Source organism: Athalia rosae, chromosome 5 (assembly GCF_917208135.1).
Source record: "Athalia rosae chromosome 5, iyAthRosa1.1, whole genome shotgun sequence".
Taxonomy (NCBI): domain Eukaryota; kingdom Metazoa; phylum Arthropoda; class Insecta; order Hymenoptera; family Athaliidae; genus Athalia; species Athalia rosae.
In genome coordinates, this window is record NC_064030.1 from 4754672 (window position 1) to 4776783 (window position 22112).

At 42.4% G+C, this 22112-nt stretch overlaps 1 protein-coding gene across 19 annotated transcripts in view; it reads right to left on the minus strand.

The window, feature by feature from the left end:
* The window catches only part of LOC105689181 (zinc finger protein 853-like), a 97263-nt gene that overhangs the window by 57309 nt on the left and 17842 nt on the right, over nucleotides 1-22112 (minus strand). For 15 of the 19 annotated variants that reach the window (XR_007278423.1, XM_048655287.1, XM_048655286.1 and 12 more), the window contains 2 exons: nucleotides 10821-14104; nucleotides 9283-9375 (listed from right to left, as the gene is read on the minus strand). Coding sequence is in view for 18 of the 19 variants with exons in the window: in XM_048655287.1 (XP_048511244.1) it covers nucleotides 9283-9375; nucleotides 10821-12152 (1425 nt within the window). In the remaining variant the exon portion in view is untranslated. Of the gene's footprint in view, nucleotides 1-9282; nucleotides 9376-10820; nucleotides 14105-16022; nucleotides 16716-16743; nucleotides 17056-22112 lie in introns of those variants that run through there. The other 4 variants (XM_048655301.1, XM_048655300.1, XM_048655288.1 and 1 more) reach the window with 3 other exon arrangements.

Here is a 22112-nt window from a genome sequence, read left to right on the forward strand (position 1 = left end):
TTTGAATTAGTGGAATTTTATATAGGACGCGTGAAACTCTATTTGCCTATATGCACCTTCGGAGATAAAAGTTACCGTTCCATGTTTGCATGATATAATTTTATTTGTACAGAATTTTATATGAATCAGTAAATTATTCGCATGTAATTTCTGCATGTATCCATGAATTACGTGTACACATATTTCTTACCTTGAACGAAAACTATAGCACGAAACGCTTTGATATTTTATTTTATCTTTCTTCTTCTTTAATTTGATTTTAATTGTACGAATTTTTTTTTTTTTTTTTAAGTTATAATTTATTTATTAACTTGCTTTATAGATCACAGTATATTTTAATAAAATAATGTTGAGTAAAAAAGAACAATCACAAAATATGGCACACTGTTTATGAGGTCCATTGTCTGACGACTTCACTTGATCAGAGACAAACTTTTCAAGTTTATTATCTGTACAGATATACGACACGTTTTGGATTTTTAATTCAACGAATATCTGTATCGATATGCACATACGTATGTATAGTTGAAATTTACGTACGAGTGAACTATTTTACCAGACGTACACTTTTTGACAGGATTTTTTTTTTTTTTCTTCTTCAATACGTTATTCGCGACCCGATACCTAATTCAGTACGATTTTTTATTATGCGAGGCGAATGAGAGAATATAACGAGACGAGAAAAAAAAATGGAAAAAAAAAAAAATTAATAAATAAAAAAACCATTCGTTTATTTATGGTTATCATCGAAGACTAGCGGTCACGACTGTTACAACCATTGTGAAAAAAATCCGATAGTCATTGAAGACCGTATAATATTATATTGTCACGTGACTTCGAGTAAAACGGCGAAAAACCATTAATGACCAGCAACAACCTCGATCGCTTGACCGTACGAAATGAAGAGGAATTTGAAAAAATTGAAAAAAAAAAAATGATTACCAATGATGTGAAATAAAGTAATCGGTCGATTATGAAATTTTTCTCCTACCGAAACCTTCGAAAACCGTCATCGGTATTTGTGTCGAAGTGGAACGAAAAAAAAAATATAGGCACGCGGATAACACATCGGTGAAAATTTTGAAAAAAAAAAGTTATGAAAAAGATCAATTCGAATGCATTTCTATCTTTCGGAAAAAAAAAAAAAATAAATAAATTAAACGTTCCAAGAGAATGGGACTAAATATCAAAACTTTTCATTTTTAGCATTTTTATCCTTTTTTCGGTTTTACCGTCTAATTAATATTTCGGCTGATATTTTTTCCGCTATCGGTCAATTATCTCGATATAAAATGAATTGGAAAATAATAAATAAATTGCGAGAGAAAGAATCGTAGCGAAATTCAAACGAATGACGTCGGTGCGAACGCGGTTCCACGTGTTACGGGTTGAATATGAAAAATGATGTATTGTAAAAAATATCTAACAAGTGATTTTTGCCGCGTTAGGTACGAGCGTCTCTGCGTCCCGGAGTCGGAATTTTTAAGCGCGGAAAACTTTTGAGTCAAAGACGAATGCGTAAACGCGTGTAGAGTAGTTGGGTTGCAACGGGCTGCGTGCGCAACTTCTGTTAAGAGTCTTTCTGTATAAAATGCTCGGCCCAGAGAATTGCCTTGTGCCTTGTGTACCGAGCCTGGTTCTATGCAACCGCGTCCTCGCCCCTCATTGGACGAAATATTCGTAGTGGGGAACTGGCGCGAAGGTCTGAAGGTAGACGGCTGAGGAGATGGGATCCAAGGAGAGGGAGGTGGTGGGAAGGGGGTCCAGGATGACGGAAGGTTGAGGTTGTCTGAGGTTAAGGAGCTCGCGTCGCGACGCCCGTCGAGATGCAAGTCTCTTCGAGCCGCGCTGCGAGTGACGAGCCTCGCACGGAGTTTCAGAGACCGTCGACGAGCATTCGGACGCAAGATTCCCCGACCGAGAACGCCGAGGAAAATCATCGAGGAGCTTTTGCTTTCCACACGTTCGAATTCGCCGACCCCGCGATCGAAGTCAAACTTTGCTCGATCTCGCGGACCGTCCGATCCGCAACGCGCGATGGAAAAGCGCGGGAAAACTACGCACGCGGATCCCTCGCGATCTTCCCTCGGTTCTCTTCCATTTCCCATTATCCCGCGATAACGATTTTCGCCTCCCTTTTCCCATCCGCTTTTCCTTCGACCGTTTTGCCATCCTCGACTTAGCGAATCCCTCCCCATTTTTCTCTCTCCTCATCGCATACCAAGACCGAGGCTATTCACCCACGCACGATACGCGGTGCTCTCGCACACGTACGTGTATCACGAACGCGTAACGTACGCGCGGATGCTGCGGAGAGGAAAAAAAAATCCGAGTACGTTACTTCGATCTTTGATTAGAAGAAAAATAAATATATACCGCAGTACGATGAAACGGCCGTGCAGTTGTACACCCTACTCTGCGCCCCGAAATTCGCATAATCGCCGGCGCGTATAATAACAGATGCGGCAACGGAGTTCGACAAACTCCGAAATTTCTTTCGCTAAAATTATACCGCACAGCTCGAGCCTGCATCTCGAGGAAATAAATGAAAGGAAAAAGACGAACGTGGAGAACACGAAAAGAGAAACAACGACCGATTAATTTGAACTCTTTTTTTCTTTTTTTCTATTTGTTCTTTTACTTTTTTTCTTCATGAATACGAGAAGAATGCGTTCGCACCTGCATATATTCCGAGTCTATTAACAACTCGCGTATAATTAATGCCATTACGTACAGTCAATGAACCAATTTCTTGTTTTTCATCAAGGTTGAGCCCGGCGTTCCCGTGTGTAGAAATAACTGCATACGGAAAAGAGCCGGCGGATTTGATGAAAAAAAAAAAAGGAAAAAAATTGAACAAAAAATTTTGGACCACACCAATGAGATTGGAAGATGAGAAAAAAAATCGTTGTAAATGATTACACGAAATATCTGATTCAATTTTTGATGTTTCTTTTTTCTCTTGTTCTCGTCCAATAAATGGGGACACCGCATGACAGCTTAAAAATAATTACGTCTCGTTGCATTCCCGTGTATATAAAATGCATGCATGGTGCAGCAATAGCAGCAGCAGCAGCAGCAGCAGCAGCCGCAGCAGCAGCATCGGCAAGAGTCGAGGATAAAGAACTGCATACATATATACGCATATAACTACCAGCGGTCAGTCTCCCCCGATTAGTTATTTTTATCATTCTCTATTTCACTCTTCTTTCTTTATTTTACCATCTCCTCCCGCTTTTTAACGATATATATATATATTCTTTCTCTTTTCCTCCCCAACGCCTCCCAGCGGTGCAATTTATTATTTTTGTTTTTTTTTTTCCCTCTTCTCACATGTACTTACATCTGTATATATATATATATAAATTATTATGATATTTTGTTAATTTTTTTTTTTTTTTTTTTTTTATTATTTTTACGCACATACGTTCCGTGACCCAGATTCGGAATCGGCTTTATTTTTTTCCCTCGTTCCTCTCCCTCGGCCTCCCTTTACTCCCACCGGCCCCCCTCTCTCTTTCGAATCTCCCACCACGATCGAGAGAGTTCTTTTTATCTCGCTCGAGCCGTTTCGCCTGCATCCTCCTCCTCGCACAGCCGTCGTCCCTCGCTATGTCGGCGCGACGTCCCGACCTACGACTACTATACACGCCGGAGCGTTGCCTGCGAAATAAGCCCGAACGAAGAGAGGCTTGTAAGGAATATAATCGTAAAACGAGCGGCGAGTTAGCGGCGCGAGCGGATGAGGCGTAAGGTGAGGTACGGAGGGATCGGGCAAACGGCCATGCGCGAATCGCGAGGGAGGCCACAGGCGATATATACACCAAAGAAATCCTACCTACGAAGTCATACCTATACAACATACCCATACACTCGCGTATAAATATTATACCGAGTATTATGTACACGTACATACATACAAATACAAATATACGCGTACGGCTCGTCCGTTGGGTAGAGTGTATCCGCGCGCTCTCTGTGTGCTCTCGCTGTATTTCTTTCTTCCTTCGCTTCCTTCTTTTTTTTTCCCTTCCTTTCTCTCTCCTAGCTCTCCTCTCGCCGTACTGTGGAAGGACCGCGAGAGGAGGCAAAACTCGGCAGTTTTGCTCTTCGATTTTCAAACTTATATTTAGAAGGGCAACGATCTTTTGCTGCTGAGGAGAGCAGCCTGCAAAAGCCCAGCCCTGAGTTACGCCGAGGTTACGAGCTCGAGCCTTACATCTAAGGGGGAGGGACGGTCTCAGTTGCCTTTTCATGCCATTTATTTTAACTTGTAAAATTTCATTCCGTCCGATTTTACCACGAGTCCAAAGAAATCGACGACAAGATAACGGAAATCCCGACGAACTGCGTAAGGGGTAGCTGCATTTCCGTTTGAACGAAAAAGAATTAAGAAAAAATTAACCGCAACCGTCCCAAAAACGAACCTCGCTCATCCGATCCACGCGAACGCGTACGTTCGACCTCGAGTTTCGGATCTGAAGAGATCTCAAAATTTGCAAAAAGTAATCGAAATTCGATCGTAAGGATCGGAGCGTGTTCTCACGGTTGGAATACCGTGCATAGGTGTGAAAACGGATCAATTTTCGATGAATCCAACAGCTTCGAAAGTTCGACTGCGCTCGAGTCGCACGGAATATACGAGTATCTTATCGCATTGGTTTGTGCAACGAGCCCCGCTGCAGCAGCCGCAGAGCAGCGGCAGCAACATCGCGGGAACGGGAGAGCGCGGGAGCGCCGGACGCGGGCGACGCTCTGGTCCGCGTTGTGCTGCAGAGTCAACGAACGATAAAAAAAAAGAAAGAAAATAAGATGAAAAGAAAACGAAAAGAAAAAAAAAGAAAAAAAAATGGAATAATAAAATAAAGAACGAGAGAAAAAATGAAAATAAAAAATCAAGCCCGGAGCGCACCATCGTCGCAGAAGTATGTGTGCGCATACGTCATATGTATATATAGGTGCATAATATAACAAGACTTTCTTTCTTTCTTTCTTTCTTTCAGTCTTTCCTATTCTTTTCTTCTTTTTTTTTTCTTTCTCTCTCTCTCTTGTAAAAGACACAAAGAATAACTTCTGTTGCAAGAAACTGTACAAGCGGTAACGTTATGGAAACCGCGGACTAACGTTCGGGACGCACGTGTGCGGGTGACTCCGCAAGACACTTTTATGAGTTATCTGCATCGTTGTGTATATACATATGCATAAAATCTGTGTAGAATCGCGTCGAAGCGCCTCGCGAATCGGCACACGGCTTAACGCAGGGAAAGGAAGGCCTCGCACGGACCGTAATGCGTTGGGGTAGGTCCCGGCGAAACTGGAGACGATACGTACGCCTGATACGCGCCTACTCGCCAGTATACCTCTGTGTATGCGATATTTTTGCGAAAAATAGTTTCGGAGGGACACGTGATATACGATGTACCCGGCAGAGCGAGTTCCGCGCTTGTACCACCCGCCCGAGTCCTTTGACCCCTCGCACGTACGTGTAAAGAGTACGTATGATACGTTCGAGTAAGTGCATACAAGTCGGCGATGACGTCATTCGAGATCGGAAGCGTCGTTGCAGATTTCGAACGCGCGGTTACGTCCGCGGACACAACGACGTCGCGATTATGACCTTATGTATATGCATGCGTACACATCTATACGTCTACGCAATGGCGAATCATTCCTCGAAGCGATCGACGGAAATACCTTCGTTTTTTCTACGCTTTGTACTCGTTTCTGAATCGTTACGTATCGATTTTGTCGAGAAACTAATTGTTACCGTAATTGATCGAACGTTTGATTCGGTCTCACGATTTTCCTACAATCTCGAACAAAAAAAAATGGATAGTGTGTATTAATATAATTAAGGGAAAGTTACGCGGTGATTTCGTTCCGTGGAAAACAATTGGGCGTCGTTCAGTGGCTGGTGCCGATTGCGAGTTGCTGTTCTGAAGTGGAATACCTAGCGTTATTAGATGGGATCATGCGATCTGAAAATCATACAAAATTACCGAAAATCTAAGAAACTTCGTTGCGCAGATATAGAGAAACAGGGGGGGAGGGGGGAAGGGGTATGGAGGGGGAGATGAGAGAGAGACGGAAAGAAGAGAGAGAAACGGATAGAAAGGGTTAAGAAATTATAATTTCGTTCGCAAGGATCGTTCGCGTAACGGCCATGCGGCACGGAAACCGTTCGGATTTCAAATCCATTGGGGGATGAAACAAAAGACGACGGTGCGAGGACCGTTATTTAAATTAGAAGAAGAAAAATTCTCGGTTACTCGGAGAAAAAAAAAAAAAAAACGTTGGAAAAAATTTGAGAAAAAAAATACAAACACAATGCAAGGACGATGGTTGGATACGCGAGGAGTATTTCTGCATCCCTTAAGACTGGGGTTGAGACAATACCACGTATCAAATTTGCATCTGTAGGGAGGCGAGTGCACCGCTGTTCCGAAAAATTTTTTTCTCTCGCCTTTCTCTACCTTATTCTTATTACTGATGCAGCACTTTTTACGCCGCCAGCTCTCGCTGTACGGAATATCAAAACCTGTTTTGAACTCTGTTATAAGTAAGGCCCGTACGGCGATCCTCTATGTCCCGAGAAGAAACGACTCGTGTACACGAGAAACCCCGTATGAATCTTTATCCTGCTCTATAGTCCTTTTAATTGCCGCATGTGTCTAAACGTTACGCTATAATACCAGAGTACTTCCCCTGCATGCACGGTTGTAACACGTATATGTAATAAATAGTCCGCACGTATGTATGTATGTATACATGTACAAGGGTGCAGAACGTGCGTTAGGTATATAACGTGTTGTTTGAACAACGATGTACCAGTTCGCACTTGGTTAAGATAGAGAATAAAAAAAAATTGATTTGAATAGCCTGAACTCGCTGAGCAAAAGGGGTGCGCGTCGAGAGGCGCTGAAATAATTAAATTTTCATTTGTAGAAAAAAAAAGTACCCCATCGGAGCAAAAAACGAAGAGAAAAGAGGCATGAGAAAATCACACGGGGGGTTCAACTATGAATGCGAAAAATGTTTGGATTAGCCTAGTTTTTTACTGTTTTCTTTCATCTTCTCTTATTCACTTTTGGCTTTGGATGTTCCCACGATTCACCTCGCGCCTTGTCCGCGTGTCTCGTGCGTTTTACGTTACACTAGGCACCGATGAATTCAAAATTCGCTCGAAAGATTGAAGAATATTAAATTTTTTATCACGCGAATCGGAAAAATACCAAAACTATAGCTTCTGCGGACTAAATTTTCCAAGCTTTGAAAATCTCTTTTTCTCTTTGAACCTTTTTTTTCCATACAGTATAGTGTGAGCACGATCATATTTTTCTGAACGTAGAATGCAGCAGTAAGTCAACCATTTTGTATCGATTTTGAAACGGTTTCCGATTGGACACGCTTTCATCAACCCCCAGAGCTCCGCAAGGTATCTTGAAAAATTACTCGCCCGGAAGGAGGGTGCCAAATATTACGTTGTAATACCCGGAGGGTGGTCGTTAGAGTCAACCCCGAATAGAAGAATCGAGAAGAAATGAAGAGTGAGATGGGCGGAAAAAAAAAGGAACGCTCGATCAGGAAATTCGGGAAACGTTTTTGGGAAAGAAAAAAGAATCGGGACGTTGCGTGTAGTGGGCATCGAGGGCTTTCCGCGGCCGTATGCGGTGGCAAAAAATTCTGTGGGCAAGCTGCAAGATGAGCTGAAGTAAAATTAAATTGGGAATTGTGAGGAAACGTTCGTCAAACGATAATAAATGATTTTAATTAAATTCACGCGGGGATTTCAACAACTTTGCAATTATTCTTCCAGGCATTTTTGCCATTTTACAAAAGTTTTACCACACCCCCGCCGCGTCTTTTATCCTTCTCTTCTCTCCTCTTTTTTACTTTTCGTACACCGCAACGGCTTTTAAAAGAGCTGTGAGTGGTACGAAACCACCTATACATACTTCGGGGTGGGGGGGAGTAACGGTCGGACAAAAATAAAAAGAACGTAAAAAGTAAACCACAAAAACAAAGGACTCCGGCTACTTAACGAAACAAATTGTTGCTTCACGGAGCGAATTTAAAAGTTACCGCGTCCAGAAGTTACCGCGCTCTCCCCGTTTCTTTCAACCTAACACAATTCCGACGCTCGTTAGTGGTATTTTCTTTAAAATTCCTCTATTTCTCCATCCAAAGTACCCCCATCCTCATCCCCCTCTCGCTCGATATCTCTTCTTTCCTTTTCGATTTTTTTCATAAAAATTTTTCAACCGAACTTCGCTTCATTCGAAACTTGGAAATAGTTTTCACGGAGATATGAAATGCGCTCGATCACAGGATCGATGAAAATCTGCACATTTGCTGCGAATTCACCGCAAACGATGCGGATTTTGGAATTTTGAGATAGAAGAAAGATAGAAAAATCTCAAGGATACGCAGGAAACGCAACGTGAACTTATTAGCGTTGCTAAAAACTCGCGAACTTCCAACAACTTGCAGGGGGAACTCTGTCAAATAACGCCGGCCGCGCTATAGAACGACGGATTGAATTATACACCTACATTGTTCACCCACTTCGGTGAATTAATAATCGGATCTAGTTCGTATTGCGGATTGTACTAAACCATCGACGAACGGGGGAAATTTCATCTGCAGGCGAAAAATCGCACCACACATGTATTGAGAAATTTTTATTTTGCATGCTTTTGCTATTCTTACACGACACAAATATCTTACACAGAAAATTATCGAAAGAAAATCAAGAGGATAACAACGAGAAACGATTAAAAATTATTCTGCGACGGCTACGTATAATCTGTGATCATGTGTCGATCCCCGATACACAGGTACGAATAGGATTTCGAATTCTTTCTACAGGTACGACAATTATGTGTAAAATTAGGGCTGCCAAGATACGAACCAAAAAAATATGAACGATTTCGAAAGAACAATAATATCAACGAAAATACGTGCAGGGTATAAAATGCCAAGAAACAAATAAATAAGAAAAACAAATAATCAATCAATCCAATCAATCGTCAGTATCAATGATTAAGTTCGATCGAACATGGGTGAGCAGAAAAAAAAAACGTGAAGGAATTGTGAGAGTGTTCGATTGAAAACGACGGAGCAAAACAATAACTGAAATATCGTAGGCTATTCAAGAAACCAATTGAGATGATGTGTGAATGTGGATGAAGGTAAAAAAGTAAAGAAAATTATTTTCAAAAATAAACAATTAACAATGAGTGACAAAACAGGCGTCGAATCGAGTTGGACATTTCAACTCACTCGCTGTAGGGTGGACCAGCACTCCTCCAGAGTGCGTTCGTTGAAGTTCCCCATACCACCAGCACCTCCTAGGCCAGCTGCAGAGGCGCGGGACTATTGAGGAAGAGGATATTGTTAGTCAGGATTTAGCGGCTCGAAGATAAGAAAAATTGAATCTACATCAATCGTCGCCGTATTAACGAGACGATGATCAATATTGTACCAGCCAGCTGATACCGACCAGCGAGCGATCACCCGCTCTGGTACCCCACAAAATAATCTTGCTCTTTTTTTTTTTTTTTCATCTGGGATTATTTTTTGTTCGAAATCTTCAACCGATTTGCGTGCGACGTATTCGAACGACCTCGGGCTCCGGAAAGTCGGCACACGTACAGATCAAGGTTGGATTGCAGTTTCTGGGTTCGGAGACTCGGAGATATCGACTGTTGACACGATCCCGCGATGTTGGTCAGCCGTCTTACGCGACCTTGAAACGGACGACGTTTACCGGACGTTCGTAAGCGATAAAGATTCATTTCAATCAACGATACCCAGCGTTATTATAAACCCACGCTTACAATTAGCCTGGAATCGAATATTCCCGATACCGTTTCGGCGGAACGGAACGAAGGGAAAAAAAGTCCCGTTCCCGGTTGAGCCGATACAATCGACTCTGACACCCCCTCTCCCCAACTATTAATACGTACGAGTATACGTGAAACGAAGCGCGTTAAAATAGAACCAGGCAATGAAAAGCTCCGATAAAAATAAGACAAAGGTATTTCGCGACCGCGGGCGCTTTCTAAAATGGCTAAAGTTTTGACGGTGACACGACGCAGTACCGTAGTGCCGAAATAATATTGACGATATCGCCACTCCATTCCTTAGAGCCGTCAGTTTTTACTACCTCGTCTCAAGCACGAGTCCGAAAGATCTTTTCAATCGGGAATCGACGAATCGAAAAAAAGAGTCGCATATTTTTTTTAACGTTTTTTTTTTGGTTTTTTTTTTTTCTTTTTCTTTTGAAAAGATTCGCGACAGGCGTACGAGTCGGTTCGACGAATACCGTTCGATGTTTTCTCAAGACGTTCGTATAGCCGGCGCATGATGCGTATGATGGTATTATCTATATTGCGCGGGTCAAGAACCCCAGGAGACGTATCTGCATCCATCCCTATCTGTGTGTGCCTACGCTCGGATGGAGGGCCGCGTATAAGTTGAGCGATGAAATGTGTGGGTGTTAACGTTATGTATGTGCGTTGCGTGTGCTCTTGTGTTAATGTGGTACAGTAAGTCAGGGGTTGATACGATTGTGTGCGTGAACCGTATAGTCAGCGCGCTAATATATCTTGGGTACAGTCTCGAGTTCCACAGCGTAAACCTGAGACTCGATAAACCGCAGGTTCGAAACCTATGGAGGACGGAGTTGGTTCCGAGGTGTGAGGGATCGGTGTAACGAACGGCGGAACCTGACGAGTTTTTCGGGGGTTCGCACTGACGCCCAGAAGCGCCAGGCACCTTAACTAGGATACGTTGTGTATAACCAGTTGAACACTCACCTGCAACTCGTTGACCAGTTTTTCGGTAAGGGTAGCGTCGTGACTATCCTGACTAACTGTGCCAGGGCTAAGCATGGAATTTTGATTTTGTTGCTGCTGTTGCTGCTGTTGTTGATTAACCAGTCCCATACCAGCGATGTTCCCATTTTGGCCCATGGTAGCGGTCATGTTTTGCGCCGCCTGTTGGAGATTTTGTCCAAGGGTTTGTTCCTGCTGCTGCTGCTGATGTTGCGACTGCTGCTGCTGCTGCTGATGTTGTTGTAAATTTTGGGTCAAGTTCTGAGCTTGTTGTTGCATCGTTTGCTGACTGAGATTTTGGCTCAAGTTTTGCGACAGGTTCTGCGCCTGTTGTTGCAATGTTTGCGACAAATTTTGCGCCTGATTTTGTATGTTCTGTTCCATCGTTTGGGGTTCGAATTTTATTTGAGTCAAATTTTGTGGCTGGTTCAATAGCTGCTGTTGTTGTTGCGGCGATAAACTCGGGGTCAAACTTTGAGCCAGATTTTGTTGCAACGTTTGACTCAGATTCTGTTGCATATTTTGCGTCAATGCTTGGGTAAGGGCCTGGCCAAGATTCGCGTTGAGCACCTGCGCCGTACTCTGGCTTTGCGACATATTCTGCTGCTGTTGTTGTTGTTGCTGCTGCTGCTGCTGTTGTTGTTGCTGCTGCTGTTGTTGTTGGGCCTGCTGTGTAAGGCTGTGCAGGTTTTGGGCGATGCTGTTCGCGTTTATCGCTTGGTGCTCGACCTGAGACGGCGAGGGAGTCGTCGGTGCCTGTGGCGATGCCTGGTGCTGATTCAACTGCGTATTTTGTTGCCCCGCTGCGGCTTGTTGGTGCACCATCGTCATCTGATGTTGTTGCATCACCTGCGCGGTGGCATTCTGCAACATATTGGTGGCGGAATTTTGTTGTACTTGCGTTGGATTCGGTTGGTGTTGGTGTTGTTGTTGTTGTTGTTGTTGCGGCTGTTGGGGTTGCCCGATTGGACTGTGCATCGAATTTTGCGACTGCACGGTCTGTTGTTGAGCGTTTTGCGATTGTGCAACGTGATGTTGCTGTTGTTGCTGTTGTTGTTGCTGTTGCTGTTGTTGTTGCTGCTGCTGTTGTTGTTGTTGCTGCTGCTGCTGCTGCTGCTGGCCCATAGGACTGTGTTGAATGTGACTGTGTCCGATCGGACTGTGTTGAATTCCGAAGCCGTGCTGAAGATTCGGGGAATGTTGGGGGGGACCTCGTTGAGGTTGGTGCCAGTAATCGGACATTTTATAGACCTGCTGCCTTAGCGCTTGGAGATTAGCTGCTACAAAGGATACAGCCGACGCCTGAACTTCCATGGGTTCCGGTTTTTGCTCCGGTGAACTGCAACTATCCTCTTCGTCCTCGTCGTCCAGCTCGTCCCGCGAGCCCAAGCTCCTCTTTGGGGCAATATCCTTCAGGTCTTCGACTTCTTCTTCTTTAATGATCTCCCATCCTTCCCCGCCGCCCGCACCTCCTCCGCCAACGCCCCCGCCTCCTCCGCCCCCTCCGGCTAACCGACCCCCCGAATCGCCAGAGTGATGGTTTCCGGCGTGCTGCTGATGGTGCGGACTTTGTCCAGCTACGACAAAGTTGTTCGCAGACTGGGAGCGCAGGTCCAGTGCCGTCGCGTCCGAAATTTTGAGGCCTTCGCGCGAAGCCCGTGCTATCCCCTTGCGGCGCAGCTTGCCCGCTTTTTGTCAACCCTTCCTGTAAGCACCAGCTCGATCTCGACTTCAGTCCAGTCAGAGATCGGTACTTTTGGGGGGACGAGGGTTTATTTCTTGAGCTTACCGTTTATAGCGGTAGCTCGCGCGTGGCGGGTAATCTTGTCAGTTGTTGTTACTTTTCCCGTTATTGGATAAGTTTGTTGAGCAGAGTAAGACGGATTTCACTTCTGCCTTTGACGGTGGTGATCCTGTGCCAACTACGTTGATATATTTATGGATCATGTATCGTTCTTTCGGCCTTCTCAAATCGTTCACCTTATCTTACTTTAATAATCAAGGAGTGTCGAGAGTCGCGAGTAATAATTATTATGTTTATGTATATACATGTACATGTGTATGTGTATATAATGTGTATATACAGTATCGGTTACCTCCGGCGTCTACTACTCCGGTGATATAATTCAACACCGATTTTCGCCGAAGATTCTTGATCCTCTCAATGACTATATGGTAGTTTTTTTTTTTTTTCTTTTATCTACTTAACAGCTAGTACACTTAAGTTCAGGTTATTTTCAGGATTGCCCAGCCCGGACGGTGTAAACGAAGCGTTGATTATCCAAACAGACGGTCAAGATCCTCCTCTCTTCCTTTCTCACTTTTTTGCCGATGCGTAATCGCGAGATGTGAAAAAATCCACTGCAAGCGTGTGTCCCGGTTGCCCTGAGTAGCCCTGTGATTTTTATGTATACCGGGACGCGAACTTGGGGGATTTTTTCAAATTTAAAAAGTATTATTATTATTATTATTATTATTGTTATTTATTTTGCGTTGAAAGTCAGCGAAACTTTTACACGCGTAATTTATTAGAGACGGAAGTATTGTGTCTCTGTGACTTTTATTCCTGCTTACTTCGTATAGCGTTATTTATTACGTACGATGCCTTCTTTCTGTCTGTTAGATAATGGGGAACGCCTCGTAATGCGACTCTATGTTTCCTTACGCCTCTATCTCTTTCTTTCTTTTAAATTATTTAATAATTATTAATTATTGGGTCGATTATCGAATAACTCGATATCTCCTGACATTAATAATTACTTCTTATTATCGTTTAGTAGGTTTTATAAATATTGCACTTAGGTACACTCGTTTTTTGAACACACTGAAATATATGTAATATATGGAGCAAAGTCGATCCGCGATCTCTTCACAACAGATAAGAATTTGTTTTTCCAAATTATGATCCCTCACAACTTCTCGTTCTCGTTCTCTTTCTTTCTTTCTTTCTTTTTTTTTTTTTGTTACTTCTTTTAATTTTGACTTTTATTTATGTTCTTCCTTTTATCTCGAAAATTTTCTCGTCCTCCGTATTCCTTATTATTTCTTCAAAATTTCCTTCTTCATTAGCACTTTGTCGTATCTTATCGCGCTACACTTCCCTCTCTATTTCTCTCTTCTCTTCTGTACGTATTTTTAAGACTGAGACTGCGCCTCGTGTCCTCTTCTTCTGGTATACCTTCGATTCTGCTTCTTATCCTCCGTCTTTGTCTTATCTTCTTCTCCTTCGCGGGGTTCTCTCGCTGCAATTCGTCGCCCGCTCGAAGCTGAAATAAAAAAAAAGGGAAATACGATCTTAATAAGTTCTGATGCAGATTCCGATAATCGTTTAATGAATCGAACTGATTTCACTGTATCACAATTGATCAGAAAATTGTCATCGCAAACGCGTAGTCGACGTTATACTATAAGTGGGATCACGTCGACGAATAAATCTTCCGTCGTGAATTATTTTCACGAAAAATAAGGGGCGACAAATACGTTGAGAGAAAAATAAATCAACACTTGAACGGAGAATTGTTCGATAATTTTCGAGCAACGTAGGATCATAAACATTTTGAATATACTTGTATTTAAGGTAGTTGTCGTGATTTATTCAAAAATATATATTCGATTTAGCGGGTGAAGCACCGCGAGAATTATCACTGATTGATGTAGTTATAGATAAAAAGTCAATTGTTCATCGAATTTTGAGAAATTGAAAAATTTCCACCAACTGGACGTGTAGGAGAAATTAAACGCGTGCGGAACGTGTTCAATTTTAATAATTGACACTCGGTGCGAAAGGTTTTTTTGACAAATAGCTCGGTATACTGGAAATTTTCATGACGCACAGTTGGCTCGATACGTCGATGTACGGAAGACTTATGGGTAAAATAAAACTTTTGAATTTCATCGAAGCGACGAAAAAAGACAAAAGAAGAAAAAAAAAAAAAAATTTACATGTTCTACGTATGATATTTCAAAGTTTTCGTCAGTGAACGAGTATTGCGAGATTTATGTCAACTGGCACAGAATCGGATTATATTGAAGAAAATTCGTCGACACTTGATCGAAAAATCGCTGTCAAAATCTTTGAAACATTCGCTTTCGGAATAAACGAAGATCAGTCGGGGCAACGAAATTAAACAACAATATCCAGAAGACCCCTCGCCGTCGCGACGCTCGCAGTAGCTGTCCGTTTTTCAGTCAGAGTTCGAAATTGGAGTATTAAAAAACTGAAAGAAAAATAAAGTAGGAAAAGGAAATGAAATCATATATTCTTTGGAACAACTTGAGGGGCTAGTTAAATAAAAAATAACAAAAACACTCACGTGCTTCAAACGAATTGTTTATTTGTATAGAAAAAAATCATAAAATGATCAGGTTGACAGGTGCGAAAAAACAACACGTACAAAAAAGTGGATCGTGAATGACGCACATTTTCACAATAAAATTAAATATGAAAAAACGTGATTTTCATCTGCTGTTGTCTAACTATACGAAATAATGCCAGTTACGAATTATTCTTGGTCCCTCAGATAATTTGTGAACTCGATCCATTATAGGCGTACAAAACTATCACATCGTAAATGATTTGTTTTTTACACATATAAAGTCTTTTTCACAACGGATCATTTGAGGCTGCATGATTTTCTTCCTACTTTGTGCTTTTCACATGACAAATGAAATTATGAATTTTGAATATTTTATAATTCCGACTCAAAGAAAACGGATGTTCATTCAACAAAAAAAAATGTACGTCCAGATACATCGGTGTTAGCGTGATAACTACACAAAATTTTAACCTCACGTTGTAACGAGGAGAAAAGAAGAAGAAAACGAAAAAACCAATTTGTATTTTTTCAATTCTAATTCGAATAGGAGATTAAAATATTCTCGCTGCTGAAATTCTTTCTAACTTATACAATTGGAATATGTCAAAACGTTTGAAATCGCAATGATTTTGTACGTTTTTACCGTTTTCGCGGGATGCCACGTAGAGAATTCAAATGTTACGATTTTATTCACGTATCATGACAAACTTGAGTTAAATGATAAATTTATCGAGAAAAAAACAATGCGTTTCATGATAAAAAATGTCTTAGGATCGACCTCTATTCGATGGAAGAAAAAAGAACAAATCATTTTAATAATAACGATGATTGTTTTGTTTAAAAGTGAAATAACATCAAGATACGTTACTTTCTCGATCATATCGTGCGTTACGAAAAATCCTATGTATGTATAACTGATCACTCCGTACAACAAATTTCTCTATAAATAATTATAGCACGTTTGTAATATTTGGATATAATATCGCGAAGAACTTTTCATTATCAGTCACTAACACCAATTTAATTTTATCCATTCTTTCCTTTCATTTTCTTTTTGCTTTTTTTTTTTTTTTTTTTTTTTGTTATATGCACAATTTCACCAAGGCACTGTGTTATATTTGTTTGCTGGTATTTTTGTTTTGTTTGTTTGTTTGATTTTTCTTTTTCTTTTTTTTATCATTTGGCGAACGGACAATGTTAAGAGTAACGGCAAAGTGAACCGAAACTCGAGAAAAAGAAGAAGAAAGAAAAAGGAAAAAATTCAGCTGTAACGCTACGATGACTTATAACTTATGACAACTGAATGAGATTTTTGAAACGCAAGAAAATAAAGGCACAAAAATATCAAACGCATATGTGTATATCCGTTTTTTGATGGAGAAACACTTCGTACGAAAGTAAAACGGTGAAAAAATAAATAACATAACATATATTGTTCGAAGACGTGTGAAATAAAAATTCGATTTCGATTCGGATGGCGATGTTATATCGTATGTTTATTTGGTAAAAATGTCGTTTTTCTCAATGGGGACAACGTGCAGAATGTGTCACGTCCACGCCGGGGGTCAGCGTAGAGTCCGGTTGCTTACTGTGGACTGAATCCAGGGAACGTGTCAGATTTAGGGGTTGGCTCTAGCAGACACGGTGGATACCGTTATACGACTACGTCGTCGTGGGTAGGACGAGCTAAGATGCTTTTGCGAAAAAGTCCTTCCGTGTTCAAGTCCTTGACGCGGAGGAACCGAACTGACTCAGGTCTGTGGCTCGCGACAAATGCTAAGTCGTTCTCCGTTGCCGGTGGTAGATCGCGTCTCAGACCGCGTGCGTCTGACTAAAGCCACCCCCCGAGCCTTAAAGAACCCGGCGAGTAGGGGCGTTGTCTTAGGTGGCGGTAGACGGACGAACTTCTGATATATTTACGAACGAAGTTTCTCGATTAAAAAGTTGAATCGGACGGTATTTGGGAATTTCGAGTACCTGGGTCGATCCGAAATTCAACAGCGGTCATTTCGATGACCGGATCTTCCGTATACTTGTAAAAATACGACCTACAGATATGAAAAACTGAGCTGCTTTTGGACAGCAATTTCTAGTCCACCCCTCTTTTCCTTTTCTCCCACCACGTCTCGGCGCGCGCCCCTCAAGGTGGGGGTGCTGGAGGGGACAGGGGTGGATTCCTGCTTCGTGGTAGGGGAACGTCTAAGGGGTGCCCGTAGACAAACCAAAGAGTGGGGTGAGCCCGAACGAAGGAGGGTTGTAAGAACCGACGCGAGCGAAGGCCGATATTTTTTACCCACGCGCAATGCCCGTATAACTTCACTTCCACAGATCTACTACGTCATTCTTTTCTTCTCTTGCTTTTTTATTCCTCTTCTTTAAATTTACGAAGCCCCCACCCCTTTACTTCGACATTTTCCATCACTCGAATTATAATCGTCGATCGAGTATCGATAAATTTTCTTTTCGCATACGCATAAATACGAATAAAGGAGCTCTTCGGACGTCCTTCGACTCGACTCGTGCGTGCGTTACGATTTGACTCACGTTTTTTCGTTCGTTTTCTCTTCGAAATTCACCCATGTAACGAGGTAATCGTGAATACCGAGTACAAACACCTTATTCATTTAAGTCGCATGTGTTCCCGTTGAACTTAAAAAGTCGACTGACAGAAAAATTGTAGAGGGGATGTGTGGGCCCGTGAACAATATGTACATAAGGGGGCGTACTCGGGTGTACAGTGCATTAAAAATGGGGATAGTCCGATACAAAAATGGCCCCCGTGTACGTTAGTAACCCGGTAACATATGCGTGACTGACGTACAAGGGGCTGATGACCCATATGACCGTTGTCTCCCACGTACGTAAACTTGAAAATATATACGTTCAAAACCGATGGCTACCAATTTGAAAAATCCATCATCCGTCATCTTGTACTTCGGGCCTATCAAGCTCAACCTCGATTCACCCGAACTTCTAATTCACCCCAGCAAATGAAATCGAACGACCGACAGAATTCTTGTCGATACATTTGGGGGTTGATCGGACGCGTGCATTTTTTATCATACATTCCAATTGCGAGACGTGTGCACAAGGCAACGTACGTATTGTACGTATGCGCGGTGTACGTGAGTTGAGAAATGCAGCAGCTGTTGGTCATCTTGGACCACGAATCCCCCGGAGGCTAGGAAGCCACCCCCCACTATATTTGCATGTATCTTCTCTTTCTTTCGCTCGGTGTTTCTCTCTTTTTCTTTCTCTCCCCCCCCGTTTCCTTTTCGTTCTCCTAATTTTCCCCCCTTTTTCCTTCGTTTCCCTCACCCCTCTACGGATACGAACCACCAGCAGTGAACCGTTTCAACCCCTGCGAGAACTTCGCCCCTCTGCTCCTTTTTCTAACGTGGCGAAATCTCCCCTCTTCCGTGCATGGAGAATCGTATACCCCCACCGGCGTAACGTCTCTCCCTTCCATTCCGCCACTTTTCCCTCCCTCTGATACCAACCCCTACACGCGAGGCTCGTTTGTTTTTTCACTCTTATTCTTTTTTTCCACGTGTCTGCCACGTGTGTAGGAACGCGCCGGTCCAGGGTGAGGCGAGCGTACCAGCCAAACGATGCGGTTGATTATTGTATGAAATCTGCATTCGCAGAATTTCACTCATCCCATTTCAATTCTTTTCCATTCTCTATTTCTGATATTGCGAGTATAACATGTATATATATATATATACATCTGCTTTCCCGTCTCTTTCTTTCCTCGAGGGGAGGAACGGGTCATAAAAGGAAAAAAATTGGCCAATGGGAGGCGAGAAAAAAGCGGCAAGGGGCTGGATTCTTTTTCTCTGAACGACGGGCTCAAGGGTGTTGCTGCGAGGGTGGGACCAATCGCTGCAGGGGATAAAGCGCGTTAAAAGAGAAAAAGAATCCGTGCGGATCTCGAGCCCTGATCTTAACCGTACCGTCTGTATCTACCGATAAAAATTTTCTCCACTCGATGTGGTAGAATCTTAAATACATCCGAAGAAAATTCGGGTGCGAAATGAGTTTGAAAAATTGAGTTTTTTAAGGTCGATAACTTGACAGCTCGGATTTCCACCGTACCGACGAAGCTTGACAAAAAATAAGATGAGAAAGACACTTTCGTTCAGAATTCTTGATACAAAAAGCACTTTTTGACCAATACCACAGCGATTCAAATGAAATGAAAATATGCAAAGAAAGTAAAAATCGAGGGCAACGATCGCGGAGGTTCGAAAACCGAAACGATACGTGTGGGACGTTTTTTTTTTTTTTTTTATATAAATGGAATAAAAAAGGGGGATGAGAGGGTACGTACGAACGGTGTATCTGGCAATCGAAACCACTTTAAATAACAAATGAACTCTGGTAAGTGAAACAGGTGAGGTTCGAGCAGCCTAGCAATGTAAGAAGAGGAAGAGGAAGAGGAAGAAGAAGAAGAAGAAGTTGCGGGTATATTGTGGGTGGGTGGCTGGTTGGTTGGGTTCCGATCACGATCACGATCGGCAGCTGGACTTAACGGACGAAATAAAAAGACAACCACTCGCCGCGATGCAGCCGCGTTTATAAGTATATACTTCTACACATACTTAACACCGTACGCTCCAACACAAACCGACCTCCCATAAAATCATGCGTACATACGTGTACGGTAAATCGTACGGGGAAGAAGATACCCATAAGTAATACCACGTATACACCCACATAAGTTATTTTTTTATTCGTACATTTTTTTGTTTTTTTTTTTCCTTCAACTTGTTACACCCCATATGTATACGTATAAACCGCGTGCACATATCCTATTGAAAAGAGAGATCTCTTGTCCAGATTAAAGCGGGTTTATAGGAAGACATTTGTCTTGGCTGTAGTTCAGGGCTGCGGGGAGATATTGTCATTTTTATGGAGCCCGGAATCGAGGGTGGTCACTAGGCTACTCGGACTTGAAATGTACGCGAGGAAAACGAGGAAAGAAAAAAAAAAAAACACACATATTTTAATTACGCGCGAGCGGTACAATCGGTTGGATGGGACAAACGCGATACTCTTGAATTCATTTTACTCCGAAGCTTGGTGATCGTTAGTTTTGTCGATAGCGAATAAGAAAAAAAAAAAAAAAAAAAACAGGAATCGTGTTCGCAGCTTCGCTATATTTCACCCTGACATGATAGTAGGGTGCTTCTCGCCCGTCGACTATACCTACCCCGATCTAAGGTGCCGTCTGGCGGCAATAACGTCAACTGGGAAGGGGTTGAAATATCACGGGTTCTTGTCCGTGCTAAACCGACGCTGCATATGCCGCGAGAAAAAGTCGGAGTTACGGAGATAACCGAAAAATAGAACGAACCACCCCCGGAGACGGGATATGAAAAAAGAGGAAAAAGATGAAACCGCAGATCGGAGACACGTGTAAATAAAATAAAATAAATTCACCGCATTCGAGTGATCACAGCGTATAAAAAGTACGGAATATACGTACGTACGTACATATTTGATTCACATGAGTGTACGTATATACCAATACACGTAACAAACGCAGCATCGTCGGAGTTTTCAAACCGTTGCAGAAATAATTTTCATTAAGAATTATACTAGCTGTGGGATGAAATGAGTGCTGCGTCCGGCGTATTACGCAATGAAAGAAACAAATGAAGCTTAATAGAAAAACTGCTCGTGCTAGAAAAACCGCATCGTACAGCTGCTTTAAAAAGTCATGCGTCTGTCATTGGCTCTCGGGCTCGATTAAACGAACAACTGTGCATATCGCGGCGCATCATCTCTCTTCCAACATTGTGCACATAATTCATCCCACTCGTGTATTATTTATACACAACCGTCGTCGTACGGTGTAAATTTAATAAATACGATAATTGAACGGCGACAGAAACTCTTCGCGTTCACGGCGATGCGGAAATGAAAGAGAGAAAGAGGAAAAGAAAAAAAAAAACAAGAAAAAAAAAAAATTGTTACTTATTAAAACCGGCGACATCGACGACCGAGATCGCGAGGTAACTTTAAACCGCCGCCCGGAGACCGAATGAAATTCAACGTTGAAAATGGTAAAATCAGTTCGTTCGAGGCGACGAATGAAAGTGTGGAAAATTTCCGTTTTTATCATCGTCATTTTTTCCGACTGTACGTAGTATAAGCACGTAGCACCTATACGTATCGTTGCTACATACCTCTGACCGTACAGGGGAATTAAGAGCCGGTGGCATTGCCTGTGTCAATAGACGCCAATCTAACAAATGCACACATGTATACCGTTGCAACGCAACTATTGCAGTATTGAAAGAACTTGTACGTATCTACTGAACCGAGTCACGGTGCAGTTTCCTAACCGCGACATTATAGCTGTAACTTATATGTACGCGTATCGCGATGATGTATAATTTGCAAATTTCACGCGATTGCTATGGCGAACCAAGAGGGCATTCCGTATACCATGGACAACGATGAAATTTGAGGAAGGAGCTTTCAAGCGACAGGATGACCGAAATAACGATCAAATATCGAAACGTTTCTATCCACGTAACACGACGACGCGATTTTTTCTTCTTCTTCGATTCCCATGAGGGGGAACTGCTCACAGCCGGAGATAAGATAGCGGTCAGACATTATGAGCTCCGAGCAGGATCAAGGTAACTCGCAATCGGACGACCTTCTATCACCCCGGTGGGTGTTAAACGCTCAAGGATAACGTAGTGCCGCGAATATCGTCGACGTGTTTCTCTGACACAATCTGAACATGAGGTGATTCCGTAAAAATCCATGCTTCGACAAATCCCAACTTGGTTCATCAGTCCGGATGCGCGTAATGAGGATTGAAAACATACGCCGAATTAGTAGACCGGTACGTTAGCGAAGGTTAAATGAATTTTCATCATTTATTGAATCCGAAATTGATTTGGAGCGGAATCGGGGAAAAATCGGAGTATAATTTGGA